This window comes from Panthera tigris, chromosome B3 (assembly GCF_018350195.1).
Source record: "Panthera tigris isolate Pti1 chromosome B3, P.tigris_Pti1_mat1.1, whole genome shotgun sequence".
NCBI classification, from domain to species: Eukaryota; Metazoa; Chordata; class Mammalia; order Carnivora; family Felidae; genus Panthera; species Panthera tigris.
The window spans coordinates 52,703,737-52,715,261 of NC_056665.1; the positions used below are offsets into that span (position 1 = coordinate 52,703,737).

The window sequence follows — 11,525 nt, forward strand, 5'->3', positions numbered from 1 at the left end:
AATTTGGAGTAGCAGTTCATCATTTAACTTGGATATAGTTGTCCACAATTTTTTCCCAAGTACTTCACAGTTTTTATACATACAGCTCAGGCAGGGTCTCCAAAGTTTCCAGCACTTTGCTAAGTACAGGAAACTTTCTGAATGGCAGATGAAAGGGTTACTCTATTGCACTCAGAACAAACTCCACAAATTGCATCTTGAATGATATTTAGTTGGCCTTGTTGTTTTAACTCTACCCTTAAGTGAAGAAAATTGTGTCTTGAACTTCAGTTAAACTAGAAGTAAATTATATCTACTTAAAATATAGAGCTGTTAAAACCCAAAGAGCTACATAAAAGCAACTGATGGGCTGAAAAATGCTCCCTTTGTAGCAGAATCACAACCTAAAAGCTTCAGCTTATTTCACACAACATGACCTTTAGTCTGTAGATAAAATGCATGTAAATTAAGCTTGAATGTCAACTAGATTTGGCCAAGGATTTCTTTTTCAGGGGCAAGGGGGTAAGTTTGAGGAATGCAGAGAAAAAAAATTTTTTTTTCTCAGATAAGTATGTTTTATCAGATATAAAACCTGTTCTGATAGTTCCTACATAGTTAGTCATATCCTGGAGAACATGAGACCCCTAAGAAGTAAACTGTTCTTCTTTCTTAGAAGTTGTTTTGCTCTACCTTTTACTGTCATTTTCTCAATTTTCCAAATGAAAGCATCCAAAGCACTTTTTAGGACTGTGACCAACAGTAACCAGTAGAAGTTAAAATCAGCTAAGCCAATTAGAAAGGGGGTCAAGATGACTTCCTCTTCATGGTTGTCAAACCTTGTCATCAGTGGCCATGCAGAAGGGGTGAGGGCCCAGGAAATCCTGACCTGCTCAAGAAGCCCTGTCAGCGTATTAAGCTCACTCTGTTTTATTTTTACAAGATGATTTAGGTTGGTATGATGTCAATCTAGGTGTCAAGAGGCCAAATATTATCCCAAAGCAGCAGCTGACAGAAGTACCTACGGATAGACAACTTGGCATTCTGAAGGAATTGGTGATAAAGAATAAACCCAGAAATAAGATGCTGAGAGCATGGGGCAAGAAGGGCTAATGATAAAGTAATAATGAAAAATCTTCATAACAGTAACAATGAATAGCTATTGGGAACCTGGCTATACCAGGCGCTACACTTTATCTACATCATTTCCCTTAAATCTCCTAAGAACAAGATAAGGTGCATGCTATTATCTCAGTCTTACAGATGAGCAAACTGAAGTTTGGAGAAGTTAATGTGAGGAATAGGCCCACTGACCTGATCAAAGGAGGGACACAGAGACTCGGAGCACAGTGAAGTGAGGCTTTAATCAACGTTCTTGTAAGAGCAGGTGCCTGATGGACAGGCACACTTGGGGCAGTTACAGCAGACAATTTATCTCCTAGCATGCAAGTCCCTCCCCTGGTTCCTCATTGGCTGATTACTACAGAGGTTAGAGCCTTACCTAGAAGTCACCTATGCCCATGTAAGGCAAAAAGTAGTCTGATTGGAACAAATGTACATTCCCTCAGGTAACACTTTCATTCTCTCCTCCCTTTTTTCTTTGGCTCATGCTCATTGCAAAGTCCCTGCAAATAAGCCCATAAAAATAAGCCCACAAAACAGAGAGGGGAAGAAGAACCAGGAAGTAAGGTGTCTAAAGGTTTGGGACGCCACTGTTGCAGCATCGGCGGGGGGGGGGGGTGATGGGGGGGGAAAGAAGGTTCATACATTTTTTCCAATAGGTTGTAAACCTACTGTTAACTAGACAGCACAGCTTTTATTTGGTATTTCCGAAAATGAATCATCTCCTTTACTTCTCACATTAAAAGACTTGCCCAAGGTGGCCCAGCTACAAGGCTATGGGCCCAGAATGTGAATCTGTCTGACTCCCGGGGCCACACTGCTCACCACTACAACATACTCAGGGAAGCATGAGGGAGAGAGAATTTGGCTGGGAACCTGAAAGTGAGGAAAGAATCCTAGGTTACTCAAGTTAGGGTGGGCACACAGTGGCCAAAGGTGTAAGGACTACCATGTGATGGTGAGCCTGGACTAGCCATAGAGAGATCCTGGGAGGAGAGCAATGGCAAAGATAAATAATCTCTTAGCAATGGAAGACTCCTACTCTAAGAAGTTGTTCTGGAACTTACCCAGAAAGGTCCCTCTTCTCAAGGATCTCTCAGCCTGTGGTCTATTGGGCCACTAAATGATGGGCTGGTTTGGGGGCTCTGCTGTCTCTCCAGAGTGGAGTGGTACTGTTCCAGGGGGGCATGTGCCTTTGAGTTCCAAAGGAAAACAATTCATTTTATCTCTGGCATAGAGGCAATAAAGGTTGAAGGAAAGGCAGGAAACAGAGAGTGGGCAATATATTAGGCCCCAGAAGTTCCATCCTGTTCAGGCTATAGCCTGCTATAGCTTAGCAGGCTTGTAACTGCTGCCCTCACCTCTAACACTTTGGCTAGTAAGAGACTAAGAGCTTTTGAATAGCTCCAGGATCTGGGAGCGGTTCCAAATGGCTTAATACCATTCACATGGTCAATACAACTGCCCTGTTCTCGGTGGGTCTAGATGCTCAGTCTTGGCCCACTTGGTTTTTACATATGTCCTTAGAGAATCGCGACAATTATGTATCTGCATTGAGTGTTTTATTTGCATGTGTGCAAAATGTGTTTTGACAAAGAAAGTGTCTGAAGGATGTAACTAAGGAGCTAGCTCTCACTTGTCTTCCTCAACATGCCATCATGAGTCAAGTTTACGGGTGTGTTTGCAGTATCAACTATGAGCATAGTTGTATTCCAACAAAACATTATTTATGATTAATGAAATTTGAATTTTACATAATGTTTGTGTCATGTAATATCATTATTCTTTTGATTTTTTCCCCTAACCATTTATACATGTAAAAATCTTACTTTGTGAGCTGTACAAAATCAAGTGACAAACTTGATTTGGTTACAGGGCATAGTTTGTTGATCCCTAGTCTAAATCCTCAGTTTGTTTTTGTTTTGAAGTTTATTTATTTTCAGAGAGAGAGAGAGTACGAGTAGAGGAGGGGCAAAGAGGGAGAGAGAGAGAGAATCTGAAGCAGGGTCTGCACTGTCAGCACAGAGCTCCATGAGGGGACTTGTGAACTCATGAACTGTGAGATCATGACCTGAGCCCAAGTCAAGAGTTAGAAGCTTAACCGACTGAGCCACCCAGGTGCCCCTAAATCCTCAGCTTTTATATCACCTGGAAGTGATTCACTCCAAGAAGTAGGAAAGGGAGGTAAACCCTGGCACAGCCAAGTTAGGGCCTTCAAGGAAATATAGCATCCAATCAAACAGGAGCTCTGACTGTAGGTAATGTGATGTCCCCCTATAAACAAGATAATGTATAGACCCATAAAAGCGTACCTCATTACAGTCATCACAAAAAGCTCTGATTGTCATAATAATGCATTACATAGCTTAACACCGCTGGCATCTCCTCCTTGAGAACTATCCTCCAAACTGGAGCACATGCTTTTGAAAAGCCACAGTGACGGGAAATCTCCATCCACTGAAGGTGGAGTTGATTTTTAGAAAACAGCCAAAAAACAAAACCAAACCCAAACCAAACCAAACACACAAAGAAACCCATCTCCACTCAACCAACAATAACAGTGGCAGAGCTACCGCTATCCTTGCAGAACCAGGGTAGGAAATGAGTGGGGGAGGGGATGTGGTGGAGCGAAATAAAGCCATTTTTGTTTAAAACCACTCATGATTATAAGAAGAGACTGCTCAGAACTAAGCTCGGTAGTCCCAGCACGGCCCTTAACAATGTGAGTGTTGTTTGGCCAACGCACTCAGCCAGTTAAAAATATTTTTTTGGAATTTTTGTCAATATTTCAAAGCCAAGAGATTTCAAATAAAGAGTCAGATTTTTAAACTTCTCTTCAAAAAAAAATCAACAATCTTGCTCTTGTACAGCAACAATCATTGAGAGCCTCCCTTTAGACACAATGCATGAACTTCAGGCTGGCAAAGTCTCTGCCACACCCTATTGTCCCCCAGTCCGGGGTCAGCGGCCATGTAGCCTTGTGGTTATGGCCTTTTTACTCACAATTAGAGTAACACAATAATATGGTTCAAATGTCAAAATAATACACAAAGCTATACGGTGAAAGTGTCATTCCCATTTTATCCCCACTCTCCCTAAGTAAGTACCTTTGTTAGTATCTTCACTTATTTTTCTGCTTCTTCCTTATACAAGGTAATACAATATATATTTTTCTCTGCCTTGCTTTCTTCACTTAAAATATATCCCAAGGACTATTCCAATAATGGCACATAGAGAATTTCCTCATTCTTGTTTTACAGCTACCTATTCCAGTGGGTGCATAGGTTAGTTTATTTAACTAGTGCCGTACTGATGGGCACAGGTTGTTAATAAAAATATTTTGCTTTTACAAATATTCCACACTGCATATGTGCATATATCATTTCATAGAATGAATATATCCTGAATATATAAAAATATATATATTTTTATATATTCAGGATAAATTCCCACAAGTGATATTTCTGGGTCACAGGGTAAATGTATTTGTAATGTTTTTAGGTATTGCCAAATTGCCTTCCATATGGGTCATATTAATTTGCAGTCCAAACAGCAATGCAAAAGCATGTCTATTTCTCTTTAGCTTCCCCAAGAGAATGTGTGGTCAGACGTTTGTAGTTTTGTCATTCTGACAGGTGAAAATTATGTTTCAGGACAGGTGTAATTTGCATTTTTAAGCTTAAACATCTTTTCTTACATGTTTACTTAGAAACATTTGTATTTCTTTTTCTGAGAACTGTGTTCCATTTTCCTATTGGATTCCTATGTTTGCTGATTTTCCTATTAAATTCTTGTGGTTTTTTTTTTTTCCTTATTAACTTATAGGAGTGCTATATATATTCAGAAGATTAGCCTTATATCTATGGTATGAGCTGCAATTTTTTTTTCCAGTTTGTCATTTATCTTTTACATTTGTTTACGGGGTACATCTGCTTGTTTTTGTTGTTGTGTGTGCTTTTTAAATGCAGTTATATTTGTTTACTATTTGCTTCTGGCTTTCTAGTTGTTTAAAAGAAAGATTTTCTCCATTCCAACATTAAAAATGAATTTACCCTTCTTTTCCTCTAGTAGTTTTAGAGTTTCATTTTTTAAAAATGTAAATCTTCAACCATTTAGAGCTTCTTAGGGTGTTCATTGTGAGAAATAAAACCCTTTTCCTACTGGGGGCATGACCCTAGATTTTGGACAGGATGATGAAGCTACCAGAACACCAGTAAGTGTAAGACCTAGAGAATGGGATGAGAGAGCAGCCGATGGGGAAAGTGAGATGGGGGGCAGTGTGAAGTGGGGCGGGGACTAAACAGAGGCCGCATTTCCTGCATGAGTTCCTGGCAGATGGGTTCCCAATGCTGGTCTAGCTCAGTGGTACCCAGGCCCTTATGACTTTTCTCCAAAGTACCCAGTTGTTTTTAAGGATTTAATGCGTTTGGCTGTACCAAACTAACTGTTCTTAAGTAATGATTAGTTATGTTGCCCTTCCAACAACCAGTTTCTGGGCAGAATGTGCTAAGAAGGATTACCATGCTGAGCTGATATATACTCTCAGCCAAAAGCACAGAATTTGAAGTGCCAGTTAGCTTGAGGAGGCTCATCTTGGATAAATGAGCCTTTTTGAAATGCTGACATTAATCTGCCTACCACTTATTTTTTGTTCCTAGATCTCTAAGGACATGGAACCTCAGTGGAGTGGGGTGGCAGGGCGGAGGGGAACCTCTGATCTCATCCTCATTCAAAACCTCCTGGTGCTGTATAAAAGGGTGGGGGAAGGTATAGATTTCAACCATAACACTGTGCACAGTGACCTCCATGACGTATAAACAGTTCTCTTAGCAACTTAACTTTTTTTTTTAATAGTTTTTAATGTTTATTTTTGAGAGAGAGAGAGACAGAGCACGAGCAGGTGAAGGGCAGAGAGAGAAGGAGACACAGATTCCTAAGCAGGCTCCAGGGCTTTGAGCTGTCAGTACAGAGCCTGACATGGGGCTTGAACTTATGAACCATGAGATCGTGACCTGAGCTGAAGTCAGACGCTTACCAACTGAGCCACCCAGGTGCCTTTCTTAGCAACTTTTCTACTAGAGGTGCTTGTGAAAGTGCTTTTTAAAACACCATTTCCTCATGTAAATAATTCTCTGCTCTGAGAAAGGCAAAGAGTAAAAATGAGAAAAATTTGCAAAGATGAATGATAAGAATATTGCTAGAATAAACTAAAGGGCTTTCGGCAATAAAATTGGTTCCTCTGCTTGAAGCAGAGACCTCAAAAGAGACCTGGTGGAAGTGAGATGCTTAATGCTGCTCACTGTCATCAGGAAGGTATGCCAATGTCCGGGCACCCCAGGCTGCACCTCTAACAATTAATTCAGAATCTGTGGTCATAGGATCCAGGCATCAGTCATGCTTAAAGCTCCCTATGTGATTTCAATGTGCAACCATCACTCTAGAACCATGCTATTCAAAGTGTGGTCCTCAAACCAGCAGCTTTGATATCAGCGGAAGCTTATGAGAAGTGCAGAATCTCAAGCCTGAAATTAGACCTTCTGAGTCAGAATCTGCATTTGAAAAAGATCATCAGGATATTCATGTGCATATTAAAGTAGAGAAGTGGTGTGGGCATCTGAGTGGCTCTTGATTTCAGCTCAGGTCTTGATCTCAAGGTTTGGTAGTGAGATGGAGCCCTGGCCCCTGGGCTCAGTGCTGAGAGCACACAGCCTGCTTATGATTCTCTCTCTCCCTCTTTCTCTGCCCCTCTCCTGCTCACTTATTTGTGCATGTACAAGCATTTTCTCTCTCTCTCTCTCTCTCTCTCTCTCTCTCTCTCTCTCTCAAAATAAATAAGTAAACACTAAAAAAATAAATAAAGTAGAGAAGCAGTGATCTAAAGCAGCTTTCTCAAAGTGGCCCCTGGACCCCTGTATCAAACTCACAAGGGGGTGGGAAGGTGGGGGAATGGGAATCAGAGGACTTCTTAAGGAAGACAATTCTGGGGATGATCATTTTATAAGTATGAGGGTGGGACCCTGGAATCTGCATTTTCGTGTGCTTCCAGGTTGACCCCTAGACTACTGCTTGAGAACTACTCCCAACCAGAAAGTCAGCAATATGACAGTTGCTTCCTCCTGACCTGCATGGAAATTCCCTCAATGACTCTATAAGGTCAAAGCATACCCATTACATGTGGTGGACGAGTTGGTGATAATCTATGAATGCTTCTCAGCCTGACAAATGTGATGTTTCTGCCCTCTGACCTATAACAGAGAAGGTGGTAGTAGTTAAATCTGGCTTTCAGGCTAACACAGAAATGGATCTCTCCATCCCGTTGGGTTAGTGACTGAACAGGCTGCAATACAGAAGCTTCTAGATTAAAAATATAAAATGTTGATGCTCAAATGCATCCTTCTTGAAGGGTTTCAAAAAACCCTCAAAATACATGGTAGGGAACCAAGGGAAAGAGCAAATTCCCCAAAGTGTGTCTATGTTTTCTTCATTTTAGAGAGGTCTTTTAAAAAATTTGCTTGGACACAGATAGTTAAATGATGACATAGGTTTAAAAAAAAAAAGAAGAGGAAGAAGAAGCCAGGAATGGAAAAATTTGGTCTCTCTCAAAAGATGTATTGCAGTGTGTAATACTTCCATGTTGTAGTTGTAAAAGCATGTCTGCTCATATAAGATATTTAAAAGTTTCTATGATAACAGAAGCTTTAAGTGAGTTTATCTTCAAATACCTAGGATTCCGAAGTATGGCTCACTCTTGGGACAACAGAACTGAAATCTTTGTAATTATAAAATGAAACAAGACTCCTGTGGTTGTAAAGGATAATGAAATGGAATGGGGAACTGCAATGTGATCTGAATGTAATTGTTAGATAATTATTGAGTTGAAAGCAGCAAAAGCAAAAAAACTTGAAACTGGAAAAAAAAGATTTTTGAGGCTTTGCTTTAAGTCCTTTTTTTTTTTTTTTTTTTTTTTTTAAGAGCAGAGTTTCTTAAATCTTTTTGGGGGAGTGCAAATCGAATGAAAAGCTAATGAAATTAATCTAATGCACTCTCCCTAGATGCACGGCCCCTTGAATGCACACTGGTAATTTCTGGAGTTCCATAGACCCGCTGGAGGCCACATTAGAACCTCAGCATTCACGGTGAATTTTAAGCAAATTTCTCTATATCAATCTTCCCATTTGGAATCGCTTTACCTAAGAGCAACTTTTTATGCATCAAGGTCCCAGGTGATTGATAAAATTAGAGTGGACTGTGTTCGCTTCAACCGATCTCTTGAGGATGGTCCCAGGCCAGGTGAAAAGCCAGACCACTAGATGAAGCCAGGGAAAGAATCCTTTTATTGAAGAAGCCTGCGCCCTCAGAAAAGTCTTCCCCGTGCTGTGAAAAGTTTTGTTCGAAGTAACGAAGGAAAGTAGGCTCTTAAAAACACTGCCTGCGCCCCTCATTTATCTGCCGACTCAAAGAAGGATGAGGAAACTGACCTCAGAGGGGTAAGGTGCTGGCCCAGGTGACATTCCCAGCCGTGCTCAAGCCCAGGGCCCTCTCTAGGCTCCTCGCCATCCATCCAGGGGAGCACAGGACCTCTGGGCCTCTCTCCCCGCGCTGCCCGCCGCCCACCCCGGCGGAGGCGCCATTGGGAGCCAAGCCCCCGCCTACCGGCACCATGGAGTAGGTCATCATCATCAGCATGTCGTGGCTCTCTGCGCGGATGTGCGGCGCGGGCTCCCCGCCGTGGCTGCGCTTATTGCGCGCGGCGCTTGCGGGGTCCGGGGGAGGAGCCGGCGCCTTGCGCCGCGCGCGACTCAACTCGGCCAAGAAGGAGCGCAGGGCGCTGTCCTCGCGCTGCTCCGGGCCCTGCTGAGCCTCCAGCGCCCGCACCGCTGCGCTCAGCCCGCGCCACTGGCACAGCGCGAACACCGTGCCAGCGGCATTGAGCGCCGAGAGCAGCGCCACCGCCGCCAGAACGCCCCGCAGGCCCCAGCCGGCGTCCCCGCGACCTCGCTCCGCGCCCCTGGCCATGCTCTGCGCGCCTCGGGCCGGGCAGGAATCGCCGCGGCCCGCCGGGCAGCCTTTATACGCCTCGGGCAAGCCGTGGGCTGGTGGCAGCGCCGCCGCCGCCGTGAGTCACGCTGCCCTTTGCTCAGGCTGGCGGGGCGGGTTGGGGACAGTAGTGGTGGCGCCTGAGCAGCCCGGAGGGACAGGCGGGTGAGAGAGGGAGAGGAGCTAGTGGAGACTGCAGGCTGGCAGAAAAAGGGTGGGCAGGACTCATGCTCCTGGTGCCTGGCCAAGAAAACCAGCAAACCCAGGTCTCCCTCCTTTTCTCACTGCCCTGCCCGTGGGCACTGCTGTGGCCCAGGCGGGCAGAGCGAGGGTCAGACTGAGGAGGAGGACAGGAATTCTTAAGGCTGGAGAAGTCACTGGATTCCACCCCCCCCCCCCCCCGACCTCTCTGGAGAAAAGGATCAGCATGCCCAGAAGCCAAGGCATGTGCCCATTGTCCCTAGGTTTGCTGCTGGGCAGCAAACCCAGGCTACCCATCATGTGGCCACTGAAGACCCCAGGAGATCTTTCCAAGGAAAGGGATGGATAGAAACAGGGAGACAGTTGGTACTGGAGGATTAAAAAAGCCACCCATCAAAACCAGAAAAGCCCTGCCTGCCTGAGATGAAGGAGCCTTCTGTGAAGGGAGACTTCTTGGATATGACAGGCCAAGAACTGCTGTGAGACCCATACCCAGGAGGCAGCAGGGTGATGAGAAAAAAACTCAAGAATGGACATCAGGAGACCTGGTTCTAACTCCATTCTGCTACTGCTCAGCTGAGGGGCTTTGAGCATGCCCCAAGACCACTCTGCAATTGATTTTGAGGGGCTTTCTGGCTGAAGAGTTGGGCTCTGGCCAGAGCCTTTCTGGACCTTACTCAGCCTGCCTTGCTTGAAGGGGCAGTTGCCTCACGCCTCCTAGTTACCCCTTCACAGGACCCTCCCTCTCCTATCAGCTCAGTTATCCAATGTACCTCAAGGTACAAGTGATAGAGGATGTATCACTATCCTCCAAATAGAATCACTTCTCAGTCTCCTCAGAGGACCTCTTCACTCCCTTTCTCAGCTTTCCCCAGAATGGCTCTGCTTCCCTGGACAAATTTGCCTCCTGGAGGCCTTGGTGGTGTTGGAAGACCCCAATCAAAAGCCAGGATTGCTGTTTCCACAGCCCATTATTTCAGGGGAGGAGGTGGCCCCCTACCATTGAGCCAGCTAGAGCGCTCAAGGTTCTGTGTCAAGCTCTGGATTGAACTGGGACATTGACCAACTTGCATATTCTAAGGAGGGCATCCAGGATGAGGAGGAATTAGGAAAGCATGAAGTTCCAAGTGGTTCATGAAAGACCTCAACTATGGGGGCATGATATCCAGGAGGGGATGGAGGTGATACAGACTAATTTGTCCAGTTTCCCCAACTCTAGCATACTGTATTTGAAGAATGTCACGTATCCTTATCTCATCCAGGCTTAGGATGCCAACTGTCAGGCTTAAGACCAATGGAGAGAAGCCACAGAGAGACAGAGCTCAGAGTCGGGCCTAGTAAGATCTTCATTTAAATAAATGGTCCATTTCCAGGCATCTCATTTCTTCTTTCCTTTTTTCTTTTCCCCTCCCCTCCCCTCCCCTCCCCTCCCCTCCCCTCCCCTTCCTTTCCCTTCCCGAGTGTGTGCAGGCAGGGAAAGGCACAAAGCGAGAGAGAGAGAAAAAAAAAAAATCTTAAGCAGTCTCTATACTTAGCACAGAGCCAGATATGGGGCTTGATCCCACAACCCTGGGATCATGACCTGAGCTGAAATCAAGAGTCAGACACTCAACCAACTGAGCCACCAGGCACCCCAGTAAGATCTTCATTTAATTCACTAAAAATTTAATGAGCACCTACTGTGTGTCAGGCATAGTGATGGGTATTAGAGGTATAGAAATGAACAAGGCAAGCAGCTTGCAGTGAGTCCCATGGAGCCTCCTGAGCTTCTCTTTATCCTAACATTCATTATAGTTAGTTACTATTGCCTGACAATTTGTTGTCAATGCCCATCATCAATAACAGTATACAGCTCCTGAGATTAGGGGCCACATATTGTTTGAGCTTCTCTCCCCCAACACCTAGCACAGTCCTTGGCTTGAAATGGCCATTCATTAATTACCTGTTGAATGAGTGAAGGAGCAAATGAATAAAAGGCTGTAGAGTGATCACATGTCTGTGTAAAACGATGTATGCCTAGTGGTGGTAGAGCTTAAGCACAAAACTCTGCTTGTGCCACTGAATTAGACCTACCTTCCTTGGAATGCTGTCTGTCCAGTGGTAGGGAGAGTGACTGTAGTCTGATACACATGCCCCCAAACCCTCTGGTTCAGAGACCATAGTCAGTAGAAGGAATGTAGTTCTGGTTC

The 11,525-nt window shown here is 44.4% G+C and overlaps 1 protein-coding gene across 2 annotated transcripts in view; it reads right to left on the minus strand.

The window, feature by feature from the left end:
• The window catches only part of GLDN (gliomedin), a 59,802-nt gene extending 50,688 nt beyond the window's left edge, over positions 1-9,114 (minus strand). Inside the window, exon 1 of one of the 2 annotated variants that reach the window (XM_007081887.3) lies at positions 8,752-9,114. In XM_007081887.3, coding sequence (XP_007081949.2) covers positions 8,752-9,114 — 363 coding nt within the window. The remainder of the gene's footprint in view (positions 1-8,751) is intronic. The other variant, XM_042988854.1, reaches the window with a different exon arrangement.
• Between the last annotated feature and the right edge of the window lie 2,411 nt (positions 9,115-11,525).